Source organism: Battus philenor, unplaced genomic scaffold (genome assembly GCF_028537555.1).
Source record: "Battus philenor isolate CCGP_79_NKW_IND1 unplaced genomic scaffold, ilBatPhil1.0.hap1 SCAF_5, whole genome shotgun sequence".
NCBI lineage: Eukaryota > Metazoa > Arthropoda > Insecta > Lepidoptera > Papilionidae > Battus > Battus philenor.
Genome location: NW_027181715.1, coordinates 13,523,428 through 13,546,292, shown reverse-complemented (window position 1 = coordinate 13,546,292; position 22,865 = coordinate 13,523,428). Strand labels below are relative to the sequence as shown.

The following is a 22,865-nucleotide window of genomic DNA, read 5'->3' as shown; positions in this document are numbered from 1 at the left end:
TTGGTTTTAAATCTGCTTAATCGTTTTTATTGTTAAATATTAATAACACCATCAAATAAATTTTTGAGTGGACTAAATAGTTTTTATAATTTAAAAACAACACCCATATTGTAAATAAGTAAACGAATAAAAATATCTGTATATGTATTGGTGTAAATTAATCACTATAATCGCATTTAAAACATGAAGAATAAATATATAATTCAGAGTTTTCGGTAGGTTTATCAAAATTTTCATTATTCGGTAATTGCACAGTATTAGTATTAGTATTAGATTAGTATTAGTATTAGATTGAAAAAGATGCGCACTAGTGTAATACACTACAGTCCATTACCATTTGCATTGATACACACTAAGAAATGACAAATGACATTCATGACAATTCATGCGACGAATTATGAAAATTTCTTTAAAGTTACTGGTTTTTAAGTCATAAATGTTAGTAATATGGGAAAGTGAATAAAATACCCGTTTAAGGATTGTTTTATTTATTTAATTGAAAGTGTTCTGGTTCCAAAAATAATGTCGTTATTTCGTAAACCAAAGAAGATTCAAAGACGCGTTTTTTGTGCTGATGATGACGAAGACGGCGATCCGGAGCCACCGCCGCCTCCGGTCATCAGCCAAAAGAAAGAAAATAAACCTTTAAAAAACACTCCCCTTTTGAGCTTCGCCGATGAAGGTTAGTTTCAATAACATATACTGAAATTATAACCTTAAGATTTGTATTACATGTTCCATGTTTTATATTGCAGTAACAATATAAGAATGATGAAATTATTTCTTACTAATAAATCAATTGCCCCAAAAATAAATTTATATTTATTGGTAATGGGCTAACACATAAAACAATCTAATTTTATCACAGACAAATTATTAATATTAATTTAGGTCATTTATAAATTCATAAATAGTTTTAATTCCATGAAGACTTGTGAATCATATAATGTATTCCAAATTGACAATTTTGAATTTAGATAATCTTATATATTTCTCTGCTTTTTGCTTGCAAATTACATTATATAGTGTAATAAAATGAAATAAAGGAGTCCTATAAAAACATAGGATGTTCCTACCAGTCTTAATTTTTTTATGCTTTATTGTCCTTATTTACTTACTTAGTTACTTATACAACAATCAATTCACCTGATGGAAAGTGGCAATGTGGTTGAAGATGAAATATGTGATTCAGAATCCTTTCACTTTGACTATGGAGAGATCAATGCAATCAGACTTACAAACTTACTGATTATCACCTATAAGGGAAATGGCAAGCCCTCATACCAAATTGAGAGCTTCGAGCTGGTATTTAGCTAAGCCATCCCAAAGGTGACAATAGTATTCCAGATATGTTCCAACTTGTGCTTGATGTAGCATAAACAATAGTCCTGTTGTGAAATACCGCCTGACCTTACACAAGGCACCTAGATTCTTACAAGTATATTTAGTTTTAGACTTGAAATACTTTCTGTACTTGGGCATTGGGGTAAGAGTCAAGTCCAGGTGCTCAAGGTGATCAGACAAAGATATAGAAACACTATGAAGATAGTGTAAATGAACAGTTTTTAGTAGAGAAAAGACAGGCTAACATTTTTTTCTTTCCACCTACTAATAACAATATATAAAATCCTTAATAAATGACTAGAAATATTGGTAGATTTTAGATCCTAAAATGAGTTGTATTGATGTTGTATCCTAAAATGCACATGTATGCAAATAGATCCATAATGCGTGTATCATTCGGTTAGTAAGTTAGCTGGGCTGCTTTCAAATTTAAAGTACGTATTTTGCAAATCATACATTCAGTTTAAAATGACTAAGATACTACTGTTCTCTTTAGCTCCTTGAAGTGACAATGAATTTAAAAACTTTTCATCAATATATCAGATGGTTATTAATATAACTTGCTATGTGTACCATTTTTTGGCTTACGATGAACTGCACTTGTATGCCAAGCCAAAAAATTAATTTTAACCCCTTGCACTTATTTACATTGCCTTCTATCAATTCAATAATGTATGTAAAATGACATGTATTAGGGGGACCGGGAAGTAATGTTGCTTTTTTAAGTTAAATTCACACAACTACATTTTTAATGAGTTTTTATTTCTAATCAGCAATATATTCACCTTTGTTATCAATAACCTTTTCCCATCTAGTATACAAATTTCCAATGCTGTAGTAGTAAGATTTTTACTTGGAAATTGGTTTTTCTTAAATATGTCGACAGAAACAGTGTTACTTTCCGGTCCCCCTAACATATTTTATCATGAAAAATGTTGGCTACCTTTTTAGTTGATGAAATAAAACAATATATTTGTATAATTTTTACATAAATTTATTAAGAAAATTTAAACAATTTTACATCTTATAGTTTTGTGGAGTGTGATACCACTTAAAACTTCTTTGACATTGATCCTTATCACTACTGGATACCTTATACTTGTTACATCCAATTTAAGTAATTACCAAATTTAAATTTCGAATTGCTGATATAAGACTTTATGCCAGCACTGCTGGCATTCCAAGTGCAAAGGGTATTTCTAAAATTTAATTCTTTGTAGCACTATTTTATGTGATTTAATGAGCGTTAGAGTAATTTTTGACTTATGTACAGATAATGATACACAATGACGAAAGATAAGAAGGGTCATGTCATTAGCCTGTAGATGTGGCGTGTCTAGGTTCTGTCCCAGATGGATAGATGGTATAGTCAAGGTAGCAGGAAGTCACTGGATGTGGGTATTGCAAGACCAGTGATCAAGGCAATCTTTGGGCATCTATTGACTGACATGATGATGACAAATAGTGTGGCATAGTAATAAAACAGAGCATATATCAGAATATAGCTGTTCACTTCGCAGTTTACATTTAAGGAGATTTCTTTCTATTTATTTATTTTAATTCATATAAATTATCAAGAAAGGTAGTAGACCACTGAAAAGGAACTGCTGCAAGTCATACTACATAGCAGAGGTGGCCAAACTGTGGCTCGCTAGCCACATGCAGCTCTTTGAACAATGGTTTTTGGCACCAATTGATTGTTGAATTATTTCAATATTAAAATGAATATTACCAATATCAGCTCCTGAAAAATGGAATCAAATTACTGGTGTGAATAATAATAATAATTATTGCACTATAAAATTTGCAAAATCCAAATACAGAACACAAATAATTAACCGGCTTAAGTATTATTAGGAGTGCTGTCATGTATGTTTGTCATTATATGCAACTTTAATACACAAATTTTGTATATTTGTTTAAGTAATTTTAATAAATATGTTTTTTGTAAATATAAAACCTTCTTTTGCGTGTTTAAAACATGCATATTGAATTGCAGCTTGCAAAAAATTCAAATTTTGAAGTTTTTTTCAAAGGGCTTGCTTGGCCACTCCTACTATATAGAATGCATAAAAATGTATTATTGTGTAATTGCACGAAATGCGATAAAAGGATGATGTTTTGTAATCTAATCAGCCTTTCTTATGTATTTGATGTTTTAACAAAATTCATTTTCACATGAATACATAGGTGTAATATAGAATGTAACCTACCTTCTATGTTACTAATTTGGATAGTAATTTATGTTTTCTCAGTAGCATGAAAAAAAGATGTATCTATAGAGAATTATTAAAATAATTACCATGTACCAGTAAAAGGATGTACCTTTTACTAGCCTAGAATGACATCTCACAAACAGTTTGACAAGGAATGTGTAAAACTCAGACATATACATATATTATAGGATGATATAATCATAAAGTTTAATAGTCCAATCTCTTATCTTTCTTTTTAATTCGGTGCTAAAATGTTATAAATTCAATTATATTGCTGTTTTAACAGAGGATGATGGAGAGGTTTTCAAAGTGAAGAAATCATCGCAAAGTAAGAGATTAGCTAAGCGGCGGGAGAAGGAGAAGCGACGCGTCCCTGATGGTGATAATAACAAATTTGACAATAACACACCAGAGGTAATGCTTACAATTAGTATAAGAAGAAAAAAATTACATCATCACCATAACTTAACTTCAATATATATACAGATATGTTTTTAATTTTGATTGAAATTTATATGAAAGTAATGTTAACTGTTTTATATAGGAGCCAATCGAGTTAGAAGATGATGAAGAAAAGCCAAAACCTAGGAAGAAAATAACTCTCGAGGGACTTATATTAGCGGGTCGTGAGGCCTTAGCAGCTGATGGCGCCGGAGACATTTCCGAGGATGAATTGGAGGAAGAAGATGAGGATAGTAGGGGGTTCCATCGATACCGCGCGGAGTCAGTACGCGCGGCTCTAGCTCAGCCGGGACACATTCCCGATGCGGCGCTGATCCACGCGGCACGCAAGACGCGACAGCAGGTATGAGAGGTGAGGGACTAAGAGATGGCCGTCACCGACATCGATATCGATATTGTCGTTTGGTCTCGTGTGCTAATACCCGGTTACACTGTTTCCAATGCGAAATGGTTAATTGGATACTTGCAACGGACAAGGTAATTTGAAGACAGATGCTGAGAGAAATACAATTTTTTTTTTAACTTTCATCGAAGGATATCACACTGTGGTACCCCAGGGTTGGAAAAAGAAGCAAGGGGCAGGCAAGTCCAAAGATGGAAAGATGACTTTCCTTCAGGTTGAAGAAGAATTTGTAGAGATAGAAAAGAGTGGAAAGTTTACGGGGAGGCCTATGTCTTAAAGACAACCTAACAAATAAATGGGAAGTTATTTCAATATGTTACTCAAATAGTTGTTAGTGAATAAACTTTTTTTTATTTTATTTATTATTTATATTGAAGATAATGTACAATGTATATGTATTTTACCCAGTACAATATTTGTGTGATGCAAATATTTTAATTTCAAAATTTTATTACAGGCTCGCGAGCTTGGCCCCTTCATTCCGATCCAGTCCGAGGCTGCACCAGGGTCGCGGCTCATGCGCGACGATGGCTCCGGTGACGATGATGACGAAGACGGCCGGATAGAAGTCCGCGGTCTGGTGTTACCTAGCGATAAACCAAAACGTAAGTTTGACGTTATAACACATATATGAAAAGATAAAAAAAATATTGAATATTTAACTAAAGTTACTGTGGAGGGTTCAAGAAAAACATTTGTTGCACATTAATAAAAATAATAAATGTGAAAATTTAGTTTGTTATTGAGGCATTTAATAATTTTTTTTGCAAAACAGCATTGGCTTCCTGGATGTGTGAGAATTTGTAAATAAATATATAAATATTGTGCCGGTTGAAAAAGAAGGTAATGTATTTATTTAATAAGTAGTGGTAGATGGCGACAAAAAAAGGCACACAAAGAAAAATATGTATGTGTTTAATTATCTAAGGGTAGTGGGCAGAAGGCCTGGTCTAATTTTACACCGCAGCTCGGTACTCCCCTGATGGTGGTGGTAGCCAGCCGCACGATCTCCCAGGACTGGTCAGGCGGCAGCAAGTCGAAAGCAGGGAGCGCCGGTAGTTGACAGGATGTGATGGTTCCGGTGAAAGTTGATATGAATTTCAACTGTGTAAAACTTGCAGTATAAAAGTCGTAGTATAAAACTTGCAGTGTAAAACTTGTAGTGTAAAGATAGCAGTGTAAACCTTGCAGTCTAAAACACGCACCTGTGAATGAATGTCACAGTTATGATATACATATATAAGTATATGTACAATTTGCTCCGCTGACAGTAAACCCCGAGATGGCTTGCGACGAAGGAAGGGCAGAAACCGAAAGCAGTTGGTGTGATTGTTTACTGTCAGAACGGAGTTACAAAATGTAAAGCATGTAAAACAATAATAGGAGAGATAAACAATTAAACAAATTAAAAAGTAATAATGAATACATAATGATGGAACTATGGACACAGACAAAATGTTGAGCTCTAACTTATAGATAAATGCTACTTAATAATGATGTCTTCATAATATTTGTTCAACACTTACCCCTTGGGGTGCGAGACGATGTAAAGGTTGTGGCGTGAACTAAATGATGCCCGGAAAATGAATAGGACCAAGGCGTGAATTTATAACGTAAATTCTAATTGGCCCCGGCGCGTGTGAAGACACATAGCTGGTGAACGCAACCGACACAAAGAGTGTGCGTCGGTGCGTGAGACGACACCTAGCTAGTGAACGCGACCGAGGCCTGGATCCTTCTCCCGAGCACTGGTGTAAACTCTGTGTGCTGGTGCGCGGGCGCATTGGAATTTTTGTTATAAAAACAAAGATCCGTTAAACCAATAGCATGCTCCCACGACCCCACGCCACTTGAGACGTACCGTTACCCGCTAAGGGTTGAACAATTTTTTGCTGTATTGCGATTTATGAGACGTTTCTCGTGATTATATTTTTTTGGTTAAAATTTTAACTAAGATTTATGGGACGTTAACTTGCAACGTTACATTACCCCGCGCGTCACCGAAGGATTTTATTTCATTTAAAGGAAATAAAATCCGAACTTATTGATAACAATTTCATTTTTATCCTTTTAAACTCATTCTTTCATACTTCTCGCAAACAAACTAGCAATAGTAATCATTATAAGGATTACTAACGCGACCAAACAATTATGAAGGTTATAGATTCATTCTAATTACCCAAACGAAATATTACGCGGTTAATGGTAATGCTTTAGTTTATGTTGTGTCGCATTATGTTTGTTATTTATTCAAACCTATTATTTTTAAATCCTTTATGTGCCATGTTCCAACATTTTTACCGGCCATGTTTTCTAATACATACACTAAGAGAGAATTTTTTTTAAATTATACATTTTACATAAAGAATCAAGAATAACGTATGTCTTAACAAGCACGTCTTCTGCGCTATCGGAATCGTCCGAAATTTGATTGACTCTATTAGTATAAAACATCCTCAGAAGCAAAAAGAGGACCCAGTGTAGCAATTTGTTTACGTAAATTGTTAACAATAGCGCCATGTTTAACCTACTTTTATAAATTGGTAAAGAGAGAAAGAAGAAAAAATTAAATGCACCACAATAAGGAAGGTGTTGAACAAGTATTCTACTCAATCTACTCCGTTCTGTTACAAATTCACTAACGAACGTTATGGTTGCTAGTATAAGAATTAAAAAAAATAACACAAAAAAATATGAAAATGATGCGTATAACTGCAACTAAGGTGTACGGTCCTATGAAAAAATAGCAGAAGCAAAAAAGTTACAACATAAGAGCAAAATGTATGTTAAACTAAACAAAAACTTTTTTAAGTGAAGGATGTACACTTCAGTTGCTGGCAGTAGAAAAGGCAAAAATAACGTTTTACAAAATTAATTAAATAAAAAAACAATCACATAACTACACTACAATGCAAAATCAGACCTTTTAATACCACGTTGGGCGCCAGTGTGCCGGTTGAAAAAGAAGGTAATGTATTTATTTAATAAGTAGTGGTAGATGGCGACAAAAAAAGGCACACAAAGAAAAATATGTATGTGTTTAATTATCTAAGGGTAGTGGGCAGAAGGCCTGGTCTAATTTTACACCGCAGCTCGGTACTCCCCTGATGGTGGTGGTAGCCAGCCGCACGATCTCCCGAGCACTGGTGTAAACTCTGTGTGCTGGTGCGCGGGCGCATTGGAATTTTTGTTATAAAAACAAAGATCCGTTAAACCAATAGCATGCTCCCACGACCCCACGCCACTTGAGACGTACCGTTACCCGCTAAGGGTTGAACAATTTTTTGCTGTATTGCGATTTATGAGACGTTTCTCGTGATTATATTTTTTTGGTTAAAATTTTAACTAAGATTTATGGGACGTTAACTTGCAACGTTACAATATATATACATTAATTATTTGTACAGGAGGTACTACGGCGGCAGCTTCAGAGGATGAAATAGACAGTGAAGCGGAAGAATGGGAAGAACAACAAATGCAGAAAGCCATGCCAGCTATCGCAGATATTGGTGGTAAGTGTTACACCATAAGACAAATACTCATCAGATGGTTAACACGCTTAATTATAAAAAATTTGGGATAATGCACCCTTTGCAAGCATATTTTGCACTGGTACATGGGATGATTTGTTGTAGGTGTAAAAGCTGTAAAGGGGTGAATGTATAATCAACTAAAAGCTTCCAATCAACATCACATAAAGTGATTGTTTTGCAAAGTGTTACGTGATTTTTTTTAATAACATTTGAAAATACTAAGTCTGTCTGCAGAGACAAATAGTAAAGTTTAATTAATTTAATATGTAGTACTCCAAATTGAAGAAAAAAAATTAAACTATTTATGCAGAGGTGGTACAATTGGCGGTCTTATAGCTTGAGGCGATTTTTACCAATCAACCTTTGAGGATGAGAGACATGAAGGAAATGGTAGTTAAGGGTGTACATAATAAAAAAAGATACCCCACATTACAGAGGATATTACACTTAGTACATATACATACAGATACTTACACAAACACACATACAGATACATTCTCTGCTATACAGATACATATTTACATACATCACTATATACACACACACATATATATATATATACATTTTACATAACATAGGTATTTGCATAAATATTAATAAGCAATAAATGCCAATAAAAATTTTAGAGGCCACAGATATGACTCTTTTAACATATTTTTAAAAGCTGACAGTGTTTTTGTCCATCTTATTGCTTTTGGCAATTTTTTTTAAAACACATCGTGTTTTTATTAAATTACTTTCTAGAAAGAAGAAAAGTTTTAAAAAATATATTATCCAGAAAAATATTTTTATTTTTAGGAGAATGCAACCCCGAGCTGAATCCATTCGCAGTGGCGCCACCGCAGCCAAGGCTTGAGGAAACATCTTCACATTTACGCTCGTTGATAGCACCCGGTAGGCCTCCGCCCGCCACAGCACAGGAGCTTCTAGAAGCATTAAGGACACGGTAAACATCATTGCTATTATTATATAATTCATAACTTGATTATTTTCTCAATATCATTTGTGATGAGAAAGTATATGTAATGTTATGTAGCTTATTGACTAGCTACGGTAGTTTAACATTACACTACACATGGTGCAAGGATTTCCTCTTTTATATTTCTACAAACAGCTTGTCCCATAGTCAAGGAATAATCATGGTGCCATGTATGAAATTTTCTATTTTTATTATTTATTTAGTACCCTGTGTAAAATTAATTGTGACGTGTACATCGTGCCGTGTTCTAAAAAAATTGTTCTAATATATATATATATATATATATATATATATATATAATAATAATAATATAAATATAATAATATATATATATCAATGATTGGAACTCGTATGTATATACATGTATACGAGTATACATATGTGTGTTATTTTAACTCTTTAATGAGAATTATTTAGCGTGAATATATATATATATATATATATATATATACACATATATATATAATGGGTTATATTTATGCATGGGGCCATGTGGGTTCATTATACGAGAATGCTCGTACAATCCCTATAATGTTTTTCTATAACGAGGAACTACTCCACTATAATATAGAAAGGGTAACTGTTAAGAACAAAAATATTTACCAGTGTACAGTAACTCTATTTTTTAAATTTCGATTAGTGGTATTCAATTATAATTATAATATCGTTGTGCTGTAACATCAAATAACGTGAATATGAGGCGAAATAAAATAAAAAAATTGCGAGTATAATTATAAAATGTTGCTTAAAAATGTACTAATACAAACCACAGAGTAAATTTAAATATTGTCCTTCATTGTAAAATATTTTACATAAACCTGTTTTTGATTGACGTAAAATTTTTGACAGCTAGAGTAGTTAACACTCTCTACTATTACCTTTATGGTTGGTACCTCAATAAAAAAGTAAAAAAGATTCAAAATTTATTGACTCATTCGCGAGTTTTGCACTAAGCAACATTTTTTGATATTAATTTTTATTAATAAACAGAATAATTGGTTATACATATATACATTTTAAAGGTGTAAAAATAAAGCTCATTTGTCAGTCGAAAAGCTTTAAATCTTTAACACTTATTTTGAAACACCTGCTATAAAGTGTTCATTTTGAAAAATGTTAAATAATTTTATTTTTTCTATTGAAATGTCATTTTAATTTGTAGTAATTAAAATTTCTGTTACTAATATTTTTGAATAAGGCATATATACACCTATCCCCCGATTTACACGGTAGATACGTTCCTGAGAAAAACGTGTAAATCGAAAATTTAAAATTTTCAAGTCAAAACCGTGTAAATCGAAAAACTTGCAGAAAATGCATAATTTTGCTATTTAACAGTTGTGATTTTTTTTCAATATTTTTGGTATACACAGAAATAAAAATAAATGGCATTGACAAGTTAAAATATTTAATATATTACGGAAACAGTGTTTTTTTTATTTAATTACAATATACATTAAACAGAAGAACAAAAAATAAAAGCAAAGGTGTTTTATTATCCTTTATCACTGTCAGAAATTACTCCCATTCTTTTTTTCGAAATCGAAGGTTCGAATTCACTTTCATCACCCGAAGTTATTTGTGCCGATTCGATGTTTGAAGCGGAAATATTTATATTATGAGACATGGTAATAAAATCGGTTATTAAAACAACAAAAAAAGAGTTATTTGGAAAACCGTGTAAAAGCGAAAACGTGTAAAATGAGTACCGTGTAAATCGGGGGATAGGTGTATTACGATACGAGCTAATAGCTTTTACATCAATAACCAATCACCCTGCAGAGATAACACGTTAATGCTGAGGTTATATTGCAGGTTAGAGGAGCTACAGACGGATCGTTCGGAGACAGCTCGCAAGAGGAACGAGTGCCGCGACCGTCTGTTGACGGCAGCTCGTATGCGGGAGTCCCGGGCGGCGCGCTGCGGCCGGTTGGACGCCGCCTACCGACGTGCCCAAGCCGCACGCGGATACCTCACAGATCTCGTCGAGTGCCTTGACGAGAAAGTACGTATATTCATGTTATCATCATCGCGCCCACGCCCACTACTGGGTTAAGATCTCTTGAATGCTTCTTTAACTCTCTTTGCTGTGGAGCACCTAAAGATGAATTACTCTCTCAGCCATTTATACGGGCAAAATTGATATTTTTGTTTATGTTTGGTTTGTTTGACAAAATATCCGCACAGGAAGCGCATGGAGTTATCATGTTGGTAACAAATAAATTATTGATCATGATCATGCAATTATTAACGCGATAATTTAAAACAAATGTACACTGTTAACCGAGAGAAAGCATCTATAACCGAATGCCAGGAGGCGCTGAACGTAGCGAAAGGGTTAAAAGTAATTATTAAATAAATAGAAATTGTTATTATTATAAACTAACATGAACGGACCAATACCTGCAATGAATGCCTCTTTAAAAGCGTTACATAGTAGTTTCTTCTTGAATACCGCACTTTTTAAAACATTTCTGTAGAATTTTAGCACAATTTTGTAAGACAAATAAAAAGATGACCTTTTAGAGAAGGTATGGGTCATAATCAACAACCCACTTTAATCTTAGGGTGTCCAATGCTGGACATAAGTCTGCCCTATAGATTTTCAATACAACCGGTTCGACCGTTCAAAGCAGCCTGAAGCGGAGCTCATTAATCTGAATCTGGTTTCTCTCAAATTGGGCTCTTCGCATTATGTAGATAAGATTTTACTGTGATAAGTGGTTACTGTAAATTATCCTGTATATATCATGGAAGAGTAAGTGCAGCGTGGGATGTTTGCCCACAAGGTGGACGATAACCTTGTTTAGTTTGCCGGAAGACGCTGGATGCTTCTGACAGATCTTACTAGAAATCTTACTAGAAGAAACCTAACATATACTATAGCTGAAATGCTGCAAAAAAAATTTTAGTTTTGACTCTTTGCTAAATTTGTTTTTTTTTTTGTTTTACCAGATGCCGCAGCTGGAGACGTTGGAAGCCCGCGCTCTTACCATGCACCGCCGGCGCTGTGAATTCCTCATGGAACGGCGACGGGCTGACGTGCGTGATCAAGCTCAGGACGTTTTGGCTCTTTCTGGTTAGTAGCAACCTGGCATTTGATTTGGCTCATGGATAATGTACGTACATTGGCATCTAGTGTAGAGTCGGTGTTAATAAAAAAATTAAATTACTTCAATTTACAAGAATGCTATGATGGGTAAAGTTATTGAATTTATCCAAAGTTAAATAAGGTTTTATTTCTGATAGATAGGATGCATCTGACAGTAATAGTGTCAATATTACTAGCATAAGTGTCATATATGTCACACGTATATAACAAACCATCTTTGTTTATATTATCGATGAAGGAAGGCACTTAGTGTAAACGTCTTACTAGTAACTAAGCATGGGAGTTCTCTTGAGAAACCTTTGTTCGTTACATTAATTATTTCAATGGTTGAGGGGAAATGGCGAACTGTTTTAGGTCATTGAACTCTCCGTTGACTTAGCCCTAAAGCCTCCGGGTGGTTTATCTTGTTACTCACTAACACGATCGGACAACAGCAAGACCTGGTGCAGCGAAGCCGGTGGAAAGTGAAGAGAAGACCCGACGTGCAGCGGAGCGCGAGGGGCGAAGGCGCACGCGTCGTCTGCGTCGTGAGGCCACGGCTTCGGCTTCGGGCACTCCGTCTGCCCACCGCGATGGAGACTCCAGCGACGACGACCTACCGCCTGCAGAGAAACAGCACTACGCACACGAAGCCCGTATGTACCTATTCTCAAAGGACTAATTGATTTAATTTTTAGAACCTCCAATTAGATATTTTTAAATTTTTCAGTTCATAAATTACGTCAATTAAAATAGCACTTACATAAAACCTTCCCCTCCTCAACACATCATGTTAAACTTTCTACAAGTCGCTTTGAAAATTCTACGTCACAAAATCCAAGACCCTCTGAAAATAACGACAAATCATAAACAAACTTAGAAATTGCAATCTGCAAATCTCTAGAAATTTGCCGATTGCAATTTCTAGATTAATAGTTATGTTCAAATCAAATAAATTGTCTAGTAGTATATAACTGCTTCCTGTAACCATTGTTGGATATTGTCGTTTGACTAAAAATTTCAAACATATAAAATATTTATAAAAGTACAAAAGAATTCACGGATGTCAATAGATTTATCTTATTACATGAGTTTAATTTCAACTTTAACTTTTTCCTGTTTAAGGTCGACGCAATAAAATATAATTTACAAATTTAAAATGGTTTGAAAGTATGCTACCTGGTAAATGGAAGTGGCATTGGGCCACCCTCAGAACAGATGGCAGCTGAAGCCTTAAGGTTCTGAAACGGAGACCGTGGACCGACAAGCGCTGTGCAGCATTGCACTTCCAACCACAAGTTTTACTTGCTAGTTGCAGCTTTAAACTAGTCTTATTGGGAATCCATGACAGAGGCCTGTATCCAAGAGCGGACACCATATGTCTGAAATGATGATGATTAATTGTAATCTCCTCATTTTTAAAGACTTTGATCGTTAATCCAAATAATAAATCAAAGCCATTAGAAATGTAAAAAAAAAGAAAGCACAAGAAAAATTACAATACTTAACATAGTTCATTTTGAGAAGGGACTTTGATAATTAAGACATTAGAAATGAGGAGATCTGCTGAAAAACCAAGTTTTCTGACATGGCTAGAAGAATTGTTAGTCTGAAATGGCAGTGGGCGAAAAACTTTGCTCGACGGCCATTGTGGACGAAAGATTTTCGTGTGGCAAACAAGAGTTGTTATACGCGGCGTTGGTAGGTTCCTCCTAGATGGACCTACGACATAGTCAAGGTCGACGGGTGAAGGATGCGGACAACGCAAGACGCATAATGGCGATCTTGAGGGATAATGATGATTATGATGAAATGCAAGTAAACACTGTTAACCAATACCAAATAAAAGGAGATACGAATTTCTGAGAGGTATTGACTGGTATATACTGATATATAAAATAAATTGTGATGTTTTCAGAGGCGATCAGGCAGATGTCGTCGCAGCTGTTCGAGGACGCTTTGCCGGCGTGGCGCGGCGTGCGCGGTGTGTGTGCACGCGTGGCTCGCTGGCGGCGCCGTGACCCGACGCTTTACAGCGACGCCTACGTGGCCGACTGCCTACCACGACTCCTGGCTCCCTACGTCAGGCACGAGGTTGGTTACCAACAGTCACACCGTAACACAACGAACAATAAACAAAAGCAAAATTAGACAGAGACAAGGCAAGACGACAAATTGCAACTGTATAAAATGCGACCAACACTTATAATCAGTCATGAGATGTAATGGACAGATGGTCTGATTTTAAAACCTATAATTTTTTAATTTCATTATCATTATAATAATTAAAATCAATTGATAATACTTATTACACAGCCATTTGTACTCAACACTGTGGACCAATTGAAGTACAGGTCGCCATGACTGGACCCAGGTCCCATGCTGAATAGATCTGCTTGCTCACATAAACACAGACACTATTCCGTTCGGGACTATAAAGATTTATGTAATTTAATATCTTCACTGTCCATGTTAGAAAAATATTACATATCACATAATAGTTAAGAAAAAAATTGTTTACTTTGGTAGCTCTCGAGCTAGTACTGTAATTTTATTCCACCTCAAACCCAGTGAAGCTGTAATGTCAATGCGCAACCAACCAAGCACACTGCATATTGTGTTGTTTTTAAATAATTATAAATACATTTGGGAAAGATACTTTTCTTCCACAGCTCAGCGATGAAGACAAAGATGAAGCCTTATTAATCCAGAGATATGGTCATGATAGTACATAGGTGGAAAACTGTTGTGTATATACATAAATATATATAATGACCTTGTTTGCAGTTGATACTTTGGAACCCATTGGCAGACGAGGACAATGAGGATTATGAGAAAATGGACTGGTACAAGTGAGCATTAATTTCTTTGTAATAAAATTTTTTAATATTTATTCTTGAGATTGCAATAAAATTTTATAAATTCAATTTTAATGCAGCATTAATAATTTTTTATAAACATTGCATATAATAGAGACTTGACCTATGATGAAAGTTATTCATAAACATCCAGCACAATTTTAAAAATTAATTGTTTATTTACTGTTTTTATGTATTATAATGGATTGTTTTTAAATTTTATTTTTGCTCTTGACTACTATGTTAACACAATGTTTTCATACCATTTGTTGTAAAGTCATGCTTTATTTATTTTTATACTTAGTTTTTTTTTTTATTAATACCTCTCCATATTAAAAAAAATTTAATCTGTGGGTCACAATTATTAGAGAGGATTTTAAACAATAAAGATAGGGACATAAAATGTGAAAAATTATATAATACTTTCTGTTATATTACAATAAAAGCACAGTTTCTGTGTGAATGATGCGCCTATTTATTTTTCGAACACTTTATATAAGTATAACTCTTTACTAGGTGAAAAAAAGTTGTACATATGCCGAAATAGAGAAAAAAATTGTAATTAAATAACTAACTACCAACTTTTTATCCATCTCTGACCAGAACGTTTTCCCTAAAGTAAAGGGGCACTTATTCGAAAGCAATTTAAACACTGTTTATAATAATTGCTTGCTTATTTGCTATTGAAAACTTTCAATTTTAATTTAACGATATGCAAAACAGGCAAACTTTTACACAAATAAAAATTATTTATAACCTTTACAGATGTCTCATGATGTATGGAGTTCGTTCAGAGAAGCTATCAAGTGATTCCGAGCAATCCTCAGACGACGAGGAAGATGAAGAAGGGACGTGTGCAGTAGATGAGGACTCAATCAGAGAGGATCCGGACCTCTTCCTCGTGCCCACCATTGTGAACAAGGTTGTGTTGCCCAAGATCACAGGTATGGAAACACAGGCTTTTCTTGACAATCCAATGGTATCACTTACCATTCTATTATAGACAACATCTGTCAAATAAGCTGACTTATAAATTTCCTGTGGTGACATCATAATAAGAACGACTTTACCAATTTCATTCAGCTTTTTTTTTGTTTCCTAATATTATATAGCGGGTTCTGCAAAAAAAATTTGCAGAACCTTTAAATATTTTCCGGAAGTAATATAATTAATAACTATATTAAAAATAATATTCAGAAATACAAAAGAAAATTTCAAGAATAAAAGTTATAAAAGAATAATGGAAATAATAATTAATGTATTGACTCCAAAATTATGTTATGTATCAACAGCTGCCTCGATCAATATTTATATATCAAATTGTATTTATTTATTTTACATTTAATTAATAAATAAAGGGATCACTCAAAAATGATATAATAATTTTTTTAATTGTAATGCAACTGGCTAATTGTTTCTTTGCCTGTGCTAACACTTTCCGAAGTGATATTAATGTTGGCCAGGTAATACCAACAAAGTCGAAGTTTGGTTCTCTTGGGTGCTATTGAGGCTAAACGCCGAGTGACAGCCCAAGTTGACATTGAATCTTGGATGCCCTATTCAATGTCCATGTCACCACATGACACAAGTCACACCTAAGCTATCTAAGATCTCATAATCTGGTCAATATTATATGTGGTGATCCTGAGCGGAGGATCCAAAGGAAGCCCTTGAGATAAGTTACGTAAACGAGGATTAGGCCTCCCAAGTCTCGACCTGAAGAATATGTAAAAGCAAATAAGTCAAATGTAGATTCCTGAAAAAATGTATCTAAAACTTAATAGAAGCTAGGAATCATTATATGAGAGCAGATGATTAAAAGTGGAACGCATTGTGTAAGGCTTTTAAATTAGATGAACAACGTCGATGATAATAATGAATTGTTTCTTAATTATATATGTTATAGTAGTAATTTTAGTTATGATAATAAACTGTGCTATATTTTTAGATATAGCAAGGAACTAGTTAACTAATGGTGCTATGTGTAGCATTTTTTATTTATTAAACATACAATATCTTTACAGGTACCATATTTTTTTTCAATACAGTCGCTATGAACTAAAGTTGCTAATCTAGAATACATTCTTATTAAAATCAAAGAATATTCTTATATGTTTCCAAATTAAGCACAGCCTGTGACAAGGATAAAGGTTAGTTTATGGTCTTAATATGTTACGTGTGTGTGTGTGTGTACAGAGCTGGTAGAGCACGCGTGGGACCCGGTGTGTGTGCGAGCGTGCGTGCGCTTGCGTCGCATACTAGAGCGCGCTTGCGATCTGCCTGGAGGAGATGCTCTGCGCCGTCTGGCGACCGCAGCCCGAGCTCGCCTTGCTGCCGCCCTTCACGCGGATGTGTTTCTACCCGCACTACCGCCTCAGTGAGTGCCCACAATTAGTTTTACATTTACCATATGTATACTTAAACTAAGTATTTGTATCTAAGAAAAAGCAGTGTCTTAATACAAGTAAATGTATGAACCGCGTGCACCGCAGTGTCGAGATGGATACGGTCTTGGCCCAGCTCTTCACGGGTCACGGGGGGTTCTCTGAGTACCTTCACAGGTTCAAGCTCAAGGAGGGCCCCTCGTGCTTCTGTGAACCGGGCGTGGGCCAGACCGTGGTCCACCTTGTGGCCCACTGTCCGGCGTTCGGAAGCCTGCGCGCAGATTCCGAATGCCGGATGGGCAAAAAGTTAGAGGAAAGGAATATCTCGGCCATCATGCAAGACGAAGGGGAGAGAGAATGCTTCCTCAGCTATTGCAGGAAGGTGGTAATAAATGCAATAGGTAAAAATAAAACAAACACTAAAATATAAAAATAAAAGGAATATGGTAGTACCAAAAATAGTGTAATAAATAGTATAATATAAGATGATAATTACAAAGAAAATACGTGTTAAATATTTGAACAATAAATAATGTTGCAAAATAAAATAGTAAGGAAACCTAGAATGTAGTGGTTGAGAATGGATGTATGGCTAATGGAATGAAAGAGAAAGACTGGGAAAATTGTAGAATAAAAGAAACAGTACGACAGATAAGATGATACATGAAAGAGAAGAATGATAATAATAAAAAATATGAATAAATTACTAGAACTAAAAAGTCCCTGTCCCACACGAGATAGGGGAACGAGAGGTCCCCAACAGCTGAGACCATAAAAAAAAATATATGAACTATGTTACGTCTTCAGACGGCTCCGATAGATGGCGCAAGTAATGGATTATTGGGTAGTCTTATATATAAAAAGAGTTAAGTTGAAATTGACTAATAATAATCAACGAAGATTGACATATACATACACATATATATGTATATATAACACTTCCATTGTCTGTTATATATAGATTATGTGATATACATTTTTATTTTCGTTAATTATGCTAGTAAAGAAAACATCTCTGCTCATTAATGCTTATATATGGTAATGATCATAAGTGTAAAGGATTTGAAAGGGAGAATATAGTATAAATGTATAAATATAATGTAATATAGTGTAAAATATATATGTATAAATCTCTTTTGTTTCCGCGGCCATCTGTTCTGCGCTCAACTTGCCAATCGTATATCGTTTACGTCTTCTTAATTATTATTCGATCTTGTAGGAAACCTAAGCATAGTCGTCTCCATGGCTCTCTGAGACACTGATCTTATCAATGAAGTCTGAAGTATGATGGAGAGACCGTGTGAAAATATAAGGAAATTTGTAAATACTGGTTTATGCTGTCGACAGTGTGATGGAGGGCGCTGGTGGAGCGTTCTGGCGGCGCTGCCTTGGTTCCGGCGTGCGGTTGCTTCGGGCTGCTCTCGCCTTGTCCGCCCCGCCGCCAACACTCAACGCAGACGGCGTAGTGCTGTCCCTTATAGGTAACAAAAAAGCTATTTTATAATAAACACTAACTAATGTAATATATGGCAGTTTGAATAGACGACGTAAGATGGGCTGAACCAGGCTGACAATGGGCCGAGTTCGCTGAAACTACTTTCAGTTTTTTGCCGTAAAATAAAATTAGAACATAATTAAAATTGTCATATGTGTTAGCCAATAGACGCCTACTGCAAGGCATAAGCCTTCCACAAAGATTGATTATGTAGTCGCTCCACATAGTGAGGGTTTGTTTACGCCGCATCTACGGACTTGTGGTCGCCATAATATACATAAAATAATGTGATAACCAAAAGCTGTGATAGTAAGGAACGAGGCGAAGGAAGTGAGGCGATGAATGAACGGTAGAAAGTAAGCAAAAGAAAGATAGAAATTGTAGAATGTAAATAGAAGAAAGATAGATCATGTGAAGTATGTTAGAAGAGAAAATAAAGAGGAAAAGAAAGTGAATCATTAAAAGATAAAAAGGTCCCTGTCCCTTAAATAAGATAGGGAAACGAGAAGCCCCCAATAGCAAGGGCCGTTAAAAAAATATATATGCACGAACTACGTTAAAAAAAAGTGATACGGGTCGGGTAAGCAACCAAATATACAGGAGGTAAAGAAAAGAAAAAAAAGCAGAATTAAAAGAACTAGAAAGAAATAATAAAAACCCAAAATAATGTTAATAAAATAAAAACTGGAAACTGTGATAAATTGTGTCGTATTAAATTATCATATTAAATAACAATGTAAAATAGCACAAATTAAATATAAATTGAGGTGAAGAAATGTGATATAACTTGTGATGTGATCTGTGATACTTGAGGAACAAGGCGAATGAAATGAGGCGATGAATGAACGGAAATAAGTATGAAAACGAATGATAGACAATTGTGGAATGCAAGAAGAGGAAGATAGTTCATACAAAGAAGAGTATTGAAATAAAAGGAAAAGAAAGTGAAAAAATCATTAAAGAATATCAAACACTGTCCTACAAGATAGGGGCCATAAAAAATATATATTTATTTGCAACCATGAGAAGACTACACTACTCTTTATGTATTTTTAAAATATAGACAAGTCACGTATATTTAATAAGTGTTAACTGCATACATAAAATAATCGTGATAAAGAAAAATCATTTTAATTATACAAGAGATAAAAGAAAAAGTATGTACAAAATACAATAAACACTAACTATTGCGATGCGAGGTAGGTTGAATAAATGACGTTAGGTGTACGCACCCAAACAAGTATTATTTGTAATTATTGACGAAGTTATAAATATATAACAGGGTCTGATCGGCCATTTAGTGTTTTCGATTTTGTTATAAGTACGACATATAAGTCGCTGATTTGATTTTTTTTTCTCATGATTTATTTGCCGACGTACCCATAGAACTTTATTTGAAGAAGTTGTTTTTTTTTATTCGTTTCTGATCTTCACAAACGACTAATCCGTAGTAGGGTTTTGATTTATTTTTTACATGGAGCTTATATGCGGGGTCATTTTAATTCACCAAATAAAAAAAAAACTTTGTAATTGTTGCGAATACTGTTTAGGATAGCTGCTTGGAACTTTTTTGTGTTTTATTTTGTGCTTTTAATTTGTATGTTTTTTGTGCTTTTAAATATAATTGAATGTAGATTAGAAACGTTTATTGGAATTTCTGTTGTTCTTATAGTAGTTAACTGTAAACCTCTATATTCATAGTATTTTTGTTCAACAGTACATTGAAAATTTACCAGTTTATTTTACTGCGCGTTTTTTCATGTTTTCTTTTAAAAAGAGCATTGTTTTAAAATTGTCTATTTTCAAAGAAACGCTGTGCTGTGCCGCCGGGGCGGCGCCCGGGCCTCAGATGGCGGCGGCAGCGGCGGCACTGGCGCATACATTGCCACGTTCCGGCGCGCTGAGGGTCAAAGCCTTGCAGCGACTGGCGCGCTTGGCGAAACTTGCACTCAGCAGACTACAAACAGACAACCCACTTCACTTGTACGTATATATTTTTTTTTTTTGGTGGCCATTTTAGAACCTTTCGTTCACCCATATCATTAGAAGGACAGGGTTTTTAATTCTTTAATAATTTGTCACTTCCTTTATTTACATTCTCTCTCTTTTTCAATCGCAATTTCGATCATTCGTTCCTTTATGTTTCTTCACAATATCATATTCCTCTACCTTCTTTTTTTCTCCTTCACTTCTGGTGGGTTTTCTTTACCACCTTCTCTATTTGGTACATAAACATTACCGGCTGATGATACACTTGGCTTCAGTTGGTTTTGCAACCAGGACTAAAGGTCTGGTTATTTGGATCAGAGTACTACAGAGATCAGTACCGTTCGTTGTACACATTCGAACAGTATTAGCAATGTGCTTAACTCCAGATATTGGATGTGTTCGTTTGATTGGTTTTGTCTGTGACTGGCATTGGAGTCGTCATCTTCATTAGTCTATTTTAACCGTAGCTCGGGTACTTGCAGTTTAAATACCAGATATTATTCATTGCTGCAGTGTGTAGTCTAAGCTAGATCCTTTGATGGTAACCGTAAAGCAAGTGACCTTCGACAGCTTTGGACACCATATCTGAACAATATGGGAACCATATATACCATATTATCTGGCGTTCAGACAGAAGGTATAATAGTGCAGTGGGCAATGGCTGCAGATGTGTATCGACTTTAAAAATAATATAAACATTTGTATATAAAATACTAAGAAATATCCTTATCTATATAAATGTATGGGAAAAAATCTTATTAGAATGACACATGTTAATAATTAAATTATATCTTTTCTAAAACTTGTTAAAGGAATATGAGCTTTATCAGTTTTGCACTAAGTTTATAATATTTTACAGAAAAGCATTGGAACAAGCACGCGGTGTCATCGCGGAAGCAAACGCCATCGAATGACGTCACATCTTCGATTTTATTATTCTAAATAAGAAAACTGGGTTAAATATTAAAATTTACTTTTCTTTTTATCCCTTATTTAAACACAAAAATTTGTACTACTACTACACAAAAATACATTAATACAACTTTATTGTACATTTAATACAAAAGAAGTTGAATATAAAATTTAAATTGAGTATCTGTCTTGTATTTTGAAATAATTAGTTCATGAAGATAATCATACTAAATAACACTATAGTATGCGTGGAAGTGCTAGGTATTGCCTAAGGTATGTGCAGTGATACTTTGGACAGTGCGATTGTCAAACGCTCACATATCTCAGATGACTAGCATTTGCAGTAACACTTTACCAACCATTTCCTTTGTAACCTTTGAATAAACACTATTTAAGAAATACTAAAATTCAAATAATACCTTCATTTCATTTTCAAATATTTACGCGTGAATTTCTATAAAGTTGAAAAGTGCATCGATTACCTAGGTATACGAAATCGGCACTTATTACCGATGTACTAATATTTGTTGCAGTATTATTCAATATTACAAATTGCAATATACCTTCGAACTAATACTACTGCTGTTTAGTCTGGTAGTACACTGACACTGGGGTCTGGTTTAGTAGGTGATTTTCAGTTAAAAATAGATGTCTTTGATTTAGTTCGTTAAAACAATCTTTGTGTCTTTTAATTTTATGATTATGCGTTCTCTGTAATAAATGAGATGTGTGTAAATTTGAAAATATTTTTATAAGATGATGTGCTACATGTTTGATTGGGTTACACGACGGTTGAATAATTATAATACGTCACGTATTGTAATTATAATGACAGTTGACTAATAAATAATTAAGGATGTGTATTTGCATTTTCATTTTAATTCAAAGCAGTATATAAGTGAAATTTAATGCTAAAATATTGGCATTTACATTGACCGGGTTATAGATGACAGCGCTGATGTCGCTTAGCTTCTATACGGGGTGATTACTTACAGGTTTAAAAGCTTAAAAAGAGTAAATTTATTACTTATTCGTCAGTGAAAATCTTTTTTCAACCACTCTGTATAAAGTGATCACTCTGAAATATGTTAAATTAATGTTTTCGAATTCAATAGACAACACTTGTCAGTACAAAGTTTCCAGGGACACGTGGTAAACAATATATCGCAATTCGAATTTTGAAAACACTTTCTAGCTGA

At 34.5% G+C, this 22,865-nt stretch overlaps 1 protein-coding gene across 1 annotated transcript; it reads left to right on the top strand.

Moving 5' to 3' along the window:
- The first annotated feature begins 384 nt into the window (after nucleotides 1-384).
- LOC137929315 (PAX3- and PAX7-binding protein 1) lies at nucleotides 385-22,511 on the top strand. The gene is made up of 16 exons (XM_068772195.1): nucleotides 385-682; nucleotides 3,847-3,974; nucleotides 4,105-4,365; nucleotides 4,883-5,030; nucleotides 7,833-7,937; nucleotides 8,757-8,904; nucleotides 10,753-10,942; nucleotides 11,893-12,016; nucleotides 12,484-12,684; nucleotides 13,947-14,122; nucleotides 14,816-14,880; nucleotides 15,652-15,830; nucleotides 17,083-17,263; nucleotides 18,618-18,751; nucleotides 20,574-20,748; nucleotides 21,614-22,511. Exons 1-16 carry the CDS (start codon nucleotides 523-525, stop codon nucleotides 21,666-21,668), a joined length of 2,430 nt encoding a protein of 809 aa, XP_068628296.1. The 5' UTR covers nucleotides 385-522; the 3' UTR covers nucleotides 21,669-22,511.
- Nucleotides 22,512-22,865: the final 354 nt, after the last annotated feature.